This window comes from Sminthopsis crassicaudata, chromosome 3, assembly GCF_048593235.1.
Source record: "Sminthopsis crassicaudata isolate SCR6 chromosome 3, ASM4859323v1, whole genome shotgun sequence".
Taxonomy (NCBI): domain Eukaryota; kingdom Metazoa; phylum Chordata; class Mammalia; order Dasyuromorphia; family Dasyuridae; genus Sminthopsis; species Sminthopsis crassicaudata.
The window spans coordinates 584,643,833-584,654,386 of record NC_133619.1 but is presented as its reverse complement, the minus strand read 5'-3'; the positions used below and the strand labels follow the sequence as shown (position 1 = coordinate 584,654,386).

General features: G+C 36.0%; 1 protein-coding gene across 1 annotated transcript; it reads right to left on the bottom strand.

Moving 5' to 3' along the window:
* Positions 1 to 4,662: 4,662 nt before the first annotated feature.
* LOC141562511 (olfactory receptor 56A4) lies at positions 4,663 to 5,613 on the bottom strand. Its single transcript, XM_074302532.1, has one exon. The coding sequence runs from the start codon at positions 5,611 to 5,613 to the stop codon at positions 4,663 to 4,665; it is 951 nt and encodes a 316-aa protein (XP_074158633.1).
* Positions 5,614 to 10,554: the final 4,941 nt, after the last annotated feature.

Genomic DNA, 10,554 nt, shown 5'->3' with positions numbered 1-10,554 from the left:
AGCAATTTCAAGATAACAACTTTATAATAAAGCAAAAATATACATTTTCAAATATTCCTTGATTGTTCTGATGAGATTTTTTTCTTTTTAAAAAGATTTCTGTCTTTTTTTTTATTAAATATGGTAGAAATATGTTAAATCTAACATATGTGTAAATATTTATATAATTATCAAACCACGTAATAAAAATCAAATCAAACCAGTAAAAAAAAAAAAAAAAGAGTGAGAAAAACAAAATAAAATGTAAGCAAACAACAAAAAGAGTGAAAATGCTGGGAATAACAAAAGGCAATCTGGGGAACCTTGTTTCTTATGCTCTTATACCAAGTGAGCTAGATAGGAAAGGATTCTGGAAAGATGATGTAATGGGTCAGAAAATTTCAAGTTCGCCAAATTTCCCCCACAGACAATATTTTGTTTCAGGGTGAATGTAGAGTGGTAAAACATAAATAAGCATTGGGACAGAATAGTGGTTTTCTTGGGACAATAGTAGAAGATCCAAAGAAGTGCAGAAAGTGCATGTGAAGTGCAAATATCTGCAAGCTAGCTCCACAAGTAAACTCAGTGAGCAGCAAGCCCTGGGATTAACTGGTTTGGGAGGTAGCCTCAACCCCAGCCATTGGCATTTTCACCTCCCAGACAGTGTGGGAGTCAGGAGTCTGAGTTGGGAAGTTTGAAAGAATCTCTGCTGATAAGGAATATCAGGCCCATCTGTGCTGCTGAGACCTTGCCCTGGAAGGAATTAGTACATGTAGAAATAGAGACACTGCTGACTGTGAGTAGTAATAGGAAAGTATAATTCTTGGTTGCAGGTTCCAGGCCAAAGGGGAGAACTGAAGGAGAACTTGAGACTAGAAGCTCTCCGAGACAAGAGATGATTACAATAACAAGCTGCTATAAAAAACGAGCAAGCAAAGGAAAAAGAAGCCAACCATAGAAAATTACTATGAAAATGGAGATCTGGATTCATTTTTACAGGAAGATACTGAAGCAAAAAAAGTCTTTCTTTACCCCAAAGAATTATGTCAAATGATCACCTGATCAAAAAGAATTCATAGAACTGAAAAAAAAAACTTTAGAAATGAAATGTGGGATTGAAAAAAAATTAAGCAAAAAGAAATAATCCAGGAAAACAAGAAGATTGTGAAAAAAAGTTAACTAACTGGAAAAGGAGAGCCTGTATCTTGAGGCAAGGGGAAGCCAGAAAAATAATAAAACCAAATATAAAAGAATAAAAAAATTAGGGCAGCTAGGTGGTGCAGTGAATAGAGTACCAGCCCTGAATTCAAAAGGACCTGCCTTCAAATCTGACTTCAGACACTTAACATTTCCTAGTTGTGTGACCTTGGGCAAATTACTTAACAACAATTGCTTCAGCCAAAACAAACAAAAAAACAAAACAAAAAACAAAAAACAAAAAAACAAAACAAACAAACAAAAAAAAGACGGTGAAACATCTCATAAGTAAGCAACTGATTTGGAGAGATGATTGAGAAGAAAAAACATAAGAATAATCAGACTACTTGAAAGCTATGCTCAGAAAAAAAAGTCTTGATACAATAATATAAGAAATAATTAAAGACAATTGCTCTGAAGTGTTAGAATAAAAGGAATAAAGTAAAAATAGAAAAAAAATGCCAATCACTACTTGAAAAATATCCTACAAAGAAAATCTACAGGAATATCACAGTCAAATTCCAAAACTTCCAAGTCAAGGAGAAAATATTATGGGCAACAAGAAAAAAATTTAAATATTTCAAATAGCCATAATTAGATTTATACGAGACCTCGCAGTGGCTACACTAAAAGATCAGAGGTCTTGGAATATTATGTATTGAAGAGTAAAAGAATTGGAATTACATAGCAAAATTAAATATAATCCTGAACTAAAAGAAAATGAATATTCAATGAGTTGCTAGACTTTCAGGATTTTTTTTTTTTTTTTTGGCAAAAAGATCTGAATTTAATAGAAAATTTAACATTAAAATCCAAGAGAAATATAAAGTAAACATCAAAGACTGATTTCAAGGGACTCAATAAAGACAAATTATTTTTTATATGTGGAAATCTAAATCCTATGTCTAAAATTGTCATTAGTAATTAGGGAGTTCAAAAGAAAGATTGGCATAGAGCTGATTATGATGTGATTCTAAAAAATAAAACTGTGTAGGAAAAGGTAAAAAGAGTAATTTTCTTATACAAATGAGAGGTGAGAGGTAAAACTGCTATCAAGGAATTAGATGAGATAGGAGGACTGATAATTATGGAACCCTATTCTTTTTTTTTTTCCTTGCTGAGGCAATTGGGGTTTAAGTGACTTACCCAAGCTAAGAAGTATTAAGTGTCTGAGGCCAGATTTGAACTCAGGTCTTCCTGACTCAGGGCTAGTGCTTTATTTACTGCACCACCTACTTGCCCCTGAAACTCTATTCTTATTGGGAATGGGTTAAAGAAGAAACCCTGCATATATATGCATAAAAATAAATTCAGAAAGAAATAAGAATATAAAGGAATAGGAAGGGGGAGAGGAAAAGGGAGGCATTTTTTAGAGGGAACTCTACTTTATTAGATATGGGTTAAAGAGAGAACAACATATATATTTAGAAGATTATTGTTTTCTAAATTTATAAAGAAGGTGAGGGAATAAGATAAGAGCATGGGTAGGGTATGTAGATTCCTGTGAATGGGGATAAAGTAGGAACAGCATATATATTTGAAAGACCATAAAAGTCTTTTATATTCAGATAGAAACAAGAGGACAAGGGCAAAAGGGAAGGTAAAATAGGGATCCTGGGGGTCATGTAGGTTAAGTAATAAAAGAGCAAGGTGACAGGTAGAATAAAAGCAAAATAATCAGCAAGATTATGAAATATAGACAAACATAAAATAAAGATCAGGAATAGTATTTATTATATAAGAAAAGCAGGGGTAGTTACCATGATCTCAAAAAAGTTAAAAGTATAATAAATGTAATTGAAAGAGAAAAATAGGGAAAGTATACTATATGTCAGCCATATTTATCAATATTATTTTAGACTAAGGTTGAAATATTGCTGTGATGAAGGAAATGATGAGTTGGTGGTGGCAGAAAAATATGGAAAGACTTTGATTTATGAAGAAAAATGTTATTCACTTTTAGAGAAATAGGACAAACAGAATAGTCTTAATAAATGCACATGAATGCATATGTGCAGTGCATAATTATAGATATCTATATGTATCTTTACGTATATGTAAGTACATATGTGTGTGTATATGTATATATGTGTATACATACACACATATCTGTTTAATTGTAGCCTTCTTGAAGAATAGGGTGAGGAAGGGGGAAAAAAAGAATAATGTAAAAAGTGTATAGTAAGGAACAAAAGAAAACCTACAAGGAAACAAAAAAAGGACAACTCTGAATACAATGTGTAGTATTTATAATATAGGTTTTGGAAATGACAAATTATTGCTTTATATTTTGAATCCTCTCTTATGTTTCTGCTGTGCACATGACAATATATCCCCCTTTTGTTTTCAAATTTAAAACAAAAAACAAATAAAATAAATAAAAACAAAGTGAGTTGGATAGAAGTTGGATAGAAGTTGAAAAGTCATAGAGAACCATATTTTTCTTAAGCAGCATAAACATTTTCTCTGTTATTTATTCAATGACACCTATTATTTAACCATTGACCATTTAGTTTAAATTTCCAGGGGATGTCTAAATTAATTATCACAAATTCCAATTAGTGGAATTAAAATAATTCAATTCAATTCAATTTGACAAACATTTGTTAAACTTACTATGTGCCAGGAACTGTGCTAGGCTCAGGGAAGTGAAAGACAAAAAACAGTAGACCATGGGCACAAAGAAACATCATATAAGGAAAACTGAGTTGGGAGAGAAGATTAAAACCAAATGATGACCCCCTCCCCCAAAAAAAATCTTCCTGAAGAAGGTGCTAATTGACTTCAACCTTAAGTGAAGGATTATATGAGATAGGAATAAGAAAGGGAATGTTTTCACCTGGCGGGAGGGATGTACAAATGCAAGGATGTAGTTTTAGATGTGGCTAATAGTCCAATGTGACTAGAATGTCATGATTTATTAAAAGCTGGCATTTATACAGTGCTTTAAAGTTTGCAAAGTTCTTCATAATTATTATCTCATTTAATCCTAGTTGGTAGGTGCTATTATCATCCCCATTTTATAGAAGAAATTGAGGTAGACAAAAATTAAGTGCCCAGAGTCACAAAGTTAATAAGTGCCTAAGGCAGGATTTGAAGTTAAATATTCTTGTCTAGTATTTCATTGTATGATTTAATTTTTGTCTCATCGTCCCACAGAGGGGAGTCTCCCAAACTGACCACTAATTAAATCATGCTGCCTGTCTCAAGTAGGAAGAAACTTCTTCACCCACAATATCTTGGTCAGTGGATCTCACCCTAATGGTCAGAAGGCATTTCAGTCACAGTAATCCTGGCACTCACCCTCCATGAGCACCCACTGGAAATGGGAACTAAAGTCTAAGAAAGAAAAGACTATTTACATGTTCTTATAGGCTCTAAAGAAAAATAAGAATTAAAAGAACAATAATAAAAAAAATTCCAACCCAGAAAATTCGAAGTTGCTTCTCACTTGAAAGTCTGTATGATAAGACAGAAATTAGCACCTTATGCACCTAGCAGCCTCCTCAGTAACTTTTGGATCCCCTGCTTGATTTCCTTGGTTCTCACACCATAGACGATGGGGTTCATGGCTGGGGGGATAAGGTGATGCAAGATATTGAGCAGAATGGGGACATCAGGAGGGATCCTCTTTCTAGCCACATTGGTAATAATCAGGACCAGTAAGATGGTGCTGAAGAAGAGGATGAGGATGAAGTGGGAGCCACATGTACTTAGGGCTTTGGCTGCAGCCCCCTCAGCCTTGATCCTCAGCACAGCCCGAAGGATAAAGGTATAGGAGAAGATGATTAGAATGAGGTCAGAGCCCAGCAGGGTCCAACCAGCTACTAACTGATAGAGCCGGTTGAAAGTGATGTCATCACAAGAAAGAGTGGAAACAGAGAGATTGGTACAAATGCAATTCTTAATGATGTTTCTTGCACAGTATTGTAATCTGGCAGATAGGACTGGGACTGGGAGAGAAAAGAGAACATTACGACCTATGACAAAAACAGCTGCCTTGGCCACAAAGTGGTCAGTGATGATGGATGGATATCTCAGGGGGTGACAGATAGCCACATAACGGTCATAAGCCATGACCATGAAGGTGCAGGATTCCATGGTCAGAAAACTGTTCATTACAAACATCTGGAGGAAACAGGCAGAGAAACTGATAGCCTTGAGATCAAACCAGAAGATGGCCAGGACCTTGGGGATGACAGTGAGGCAGAGCACAATATCCAGGAGGGAGAGAAGACTGAGCAGGTAGTACATGGGCTCATGCAGAGAGGCCTCCAGCCTGATGGTAATTAGGAGGGTGGCATTGGCCCCCATGGCCAGGAGGAAGAGCAGGCTCAGGGGCAGGGAAAGCCAATGTTGCCAGCTCTGGTAGCCAGGAAAGCAGATGAGGAGGAACTCAGAGAATGTGGCAGAAGAGCTATTATATACAGATGCCATGGAATAGATTGTGAGCCGAGCAGCCTTCTGCTGGAGGGCCAGTATAGGAGTCAGTACATCAGAAACTGTGTCTATTGTAGGATTCACCAAGATGAGATAACATTTCTCCTGAACAACCCTGGGGGTCACACCTGACTTTGGTTATAATGACCCATTTCTGGAAGGAGCATCTTGAAAAGGAGGAGAAACATAGGTCCTTTCCATTAATATCATCTGATGATCTCATACATTTCTCCCCATCTGTAAAAGGAAGTTCAATCTAATCATTTTACCACTTTTTAGCTCTATAGCTGTAATATTCTATAAGTTCTAGAAGTGTTAAATACAGTTATATGGGCAAATGTTGTTGGGGATAGATTTAGTTAGTGGCCACATAAATTTTGGTTGAGAATTGTGCTTCTTTGCATATTAACTCATTAAATTGGACACCAAGGTTTATGTAGGATGAGAGTGGATGGTTATTAAAAATATCACTTAGTAGGACTCAGTGTCTTTTACATCTAGGACTCAGACTGGGAATTGAGGAGGGGAGATGGTTTATTCTTTGAAATTTTCCTAGCTTCCTATGTTTTCTTTGGGGATCCCTCGCTCAGCAACAAAATCTGAGTCTTAGTCTCTTACACCAGTACCAAGCATATTTCCAATCTTTCTTATGGAGTCCTAATTCCTAATGTCCCCCTTCTGCTACACAATTAGCTGCTTACATTTTCATCTCAATACAACTATTTTTCTTCTATGATTCTTTTCTCTCTCTACCCTGTCTCTTTATTTCTTTTTCCCCACTGGATAGCATAGTGGATAGGATGCCAGGTCTTCCTGACCTGAATTCACATCCAACCTCAGACACTAACTAGCTGTGTGACCCTAAATAAGTCATTTAACTTCTGTTTGCCTCAGTTTCCTTATCTGTAAAATGGGGATTTATGATAGTACTTAATTTTTAGCGCTTTTGTGAGTATCAGAGGGGTTAGTAACAATACTCCTAACACAGTGCCTGGGATAGTACTATATAAATTGTAGTTATTATTATTATCATCATTTGCTCTGGATTTCTTCCTAGTGCATATTCCCTTTTCTCTTTTCCTTCCACCTAAACTGCATCTATTTATCTTTTCAATCACATTTTTTATTTTAGACTTCCACAAAATTTTTCAGACTCTAGATGGTGGCATGGATCACTGGGTATCATGGAAGAGAATTCAGGTATCAAAAAGCAGTGACTTTTCCTTTGATGACATTGGAGAGTAATAGAGGTCAGTGGAGGTATTAAATACCTATCATGGTAAGTGAATTATTGAAAAAAAAGAGGGCAGAGCAAGGCAGAAACTGGAAATCCATGGAAGGGTTGCTCTGTTTGAATTCTTTTTAATTTCTTATCATTCCATATGCTAGACACCATTGGCTTCCATGTTCACTTAGAGAAGTCTTAGAGTCGCTGTGCAGTCCTATGCTTTCCTTCTTTCTCCACTCAATCAGAGATTAGCTGGAGAAACCAGTAATAGGAAACTTCTAAGCATAACCAGCTAGAGAAATAATTCTAGATTTTTATGAAGGGCATTTCCCCCAATTTCACCTTGATCTTACCCCTGATCACTGAACCAAGATTTATTCTTAATTCTTAAATCCCAACTCTGTGCACTACAATTCCCCAAGACTCACCAGGAACACATCAGCAAGAGATGGGTCAGCAATATCACTAGCATGGAGGTTTTTATGGACTCTAGCTTCTCTTTCTTAGGGTTTATAGGAATATGAGGTAGACTGGGAGGCTAATAGCTTGATTCCCATGCATCCCTATGCTCAGAATGGCTCTGGGGATGGAAGAGAGGTAAGAAAACTCTTGAGATTAAGCTAAAACCTGGGCAAAGGAGAGATGGAGAATGGGGAATTAGGAATAGAGCATTCTATAATCAGAACTGAAGTCCTCAGGGCATGAAAAAGGGATAATTATCTTGGAAAAATGGACAATTACATTCATGGTGTATTTTTCCAATGAGTTTATTGAAGAATTACTCTCCATACATATATGTGTCTACACATTCATAACTCAAATACGAATACAATATGTATAGTTTTTCTCTATCTCTCCAAATCTAGAATTTCATCAAGCTACCATATTGAGTCACTCATTAGTCTATTTAGCACAACTCGGAAAAAAATGTCTCTTAATCCTTTACTTCTTGGTATCATCCAGTTCCAGATCTCTTTTGCTGGTTAACATGATTCTTGAACATGGGTGATTTTCAAATTTTTTCCCTGGTCTTTTCTCTTATCCCTCTATACTCTGGTGATGCTGAGCTTCCATGAATTTAACTATGCTTTCTATGGAGTTGATTGCATATCCTCTTTCCTGACCTTCAATCTCACAGAACTAACTGGTTACCATGAATTGTATGTCCCATACACATCTTATATTAAGCATGTTTAAAACTGACCTCATTATCTTCTTAAATTTTCCTTCTTTTCAAATTTCTTCATTTCTGTTTAAAGCATCACCATACTTTTAATGTCCTGGGCTGGTAATAATGACATTATATTTGATTCCTCTCCTTCATCCCTTATATCCAGTCAGTTGCCAAATCTTACCATTTCTATTTTCACAGTTTCTTTCACACCCAGCTATTCTTTATACACCCAGAGTTAATTCAGCTTCTAATCACCTCTACTTAAACTTAAACTTCTCTGTTTAGCTTTTAAAATTCTTTCTTACGTATCCCAGCCTACCTTTCCTTCTTCATCGAATATTTTCTCACTTCCTGTATTCTTTTTTTATAAGTGTTTTTTTTATAATAATGATTTTTTATTTTTCAAAATACATGCAAAGATAGTCTTCAAAAAACTTGCATTCCAAATTTTCTCCCTTCTCTCCCTCCCCTAGACAGCAAGTAATCCATTGTAAGTTAAATATATACAATTTTTCTAAACATATTTCCACGTATGTGCAAGACAAATCAGAACAAAAGGGAAAAAATAGAAAGAAAAAATCCAAGCAAACTAACAACAAAAAAGGTAAAAATATTATGCTGTGGTATTCACAATGTGATTCACATTTGATCTCCTTAGTACTCTCTCCAGATGCAGATAATGCTTTTCATTACAAATCCATTGAAATTATTAGCCTGAACCACTTCATTGTTGAAAAGAGCTAAGTCCATCACATTTGATCATCACAGTCACATTATTGGTGTATACAATGTTCTCTTGGTTCTACTCACTTAGCATCAGTTCAGGTAATTTTTTTCAGGTTTTTCTGAAATCAGCCTGCTCATCTACTTGCTGTATTTGTTGATCTATCCCAACTATTCTTTTCTATTCTTTACTCCCATATCATCTTTCATCTCTAACCCTATGCACCACTTGTCTCACAAATGTAGAATAAACTCTTTTCTTATTTTTACCTCCCAAAGTTTTTCTCTTCCTTTAAGATGCAATTCAGATGCCAAAACTATAGGGAGTGACCAGGAGAGACTAGCACCTCTTCTGTGAGGGTCTTTTCAGGACTCCTTCCTACCCTTGATATCCCACTGATTTACCAATTCTCCTCTATGACTCCAAGAAGCAAGCATTTACAGCAGCCACACTATGGTAACCATTTTAGCATATGGGCTAAATCAGGGTGAGAGTGACTGAAGGGTCTCATACTCTCTGGTGAGTTAGAGAGGTATTTGCTCCAAATAAGTGAATGGGTGGATGAAAATGATTTGTTTCAATGGTCATGCATGTAGCTGAATCAGGAACTTAGAGCTTAGATATCAAAGAAGCCAATGTTATCCCTTCCAAGACACTGACCAGTCATCTTTACTTTGTTTTGTACTAGACTTTGATGACTCTGGAAGAGAGAATGAAGCAGATGCCTTTGTTTAAAAGACTCCAAAGAAAAGTGTGCCCGAAAAGAGACTTTAGACTCCCAAGCAAACTGAATGTTTAGAGAGCTGCTGTGCTGACTTCATTGTATATTATGAAAACTAGACAGCCTACCAAAGCCGTGCCAGAAAATGGAATCGCTTCCATTCAGCTTGTCCTAACACAGTGCCTGGGATAGTACTATATAAATTGTTATTATTATTATTATTATCATCATTTGCTCTGCATTTCTTCCTAGTGCATATTCCCTTTTCTTCTTTCTTTCCACCTAAACTGCATCTATTCATCTTTTCAATCAGATTCTTTATTTTAGACATCCATAACATTTTTCAGACTCTGGATAGTGGCATGGATCACTGGGTATCATGGAAGAAAATTCAGACAATAAGGTCCTTTCTAGAACTAAACTGTTAAGCACTCAAACTCTACTGCAGAGAGTGCAACTCTGTTGGGCAAAGTCACATTTGAATGCCAAAAGTACATTTGTCTAAAAGACTATTTTACAGGTAATTTACGCAAGGCAAATACTCCTAAGAGATCAGAGGAAGCAATACAAGGACAGTTCTCTCTGAGAAATTTTGGAATGGATTTCATGACATAAGAGAAATTAATATAGGACCATCCAGCATAGCATCAAACAAAGTGCTGTGTTATATGAGCAAAACAGAACTACAATGCTCAAAAGAAATGTGAGATGCTCAAATTAGGGATGTCTCCATTTCAAATGTTCATGAGGACTCTTTTTGTCTGACCTGTGGTAACGCCTTCTAAGCTTGCATTGCTCTGATCAGTCACCTTAAGAGGATTAGATCTTTTTACAGGTGAGCACCTGAGACTTTGCCCAAGGTCACACAGTTAATAAGGACCACAGGCCAGATCTGAACTTAGAAAGGTGAATCTTTCTGACTCCATACCCAATATTCTATTTATTATGCCAACTAGCCAATATACTTGAGGGTACAACTTGCTAAAAAATAGACACTTTTTCTCCTTCCCATCCCTCATGGTTTCTTTAATCAGGACAGCAATTTGTGATTCTGCCTAAACTTAGTCACAAAAATAACAATGATAATAGCT

Excerpts from the sequence above, each read along its gene's own strand:
- LOC141562511 (XM_074302532.1), bottom strand. The coding sequence starts at position 5,613 with ATGGCATCTGTATATAATAGCTCTTCTGCCACATTCTCTGAGTTCCTC.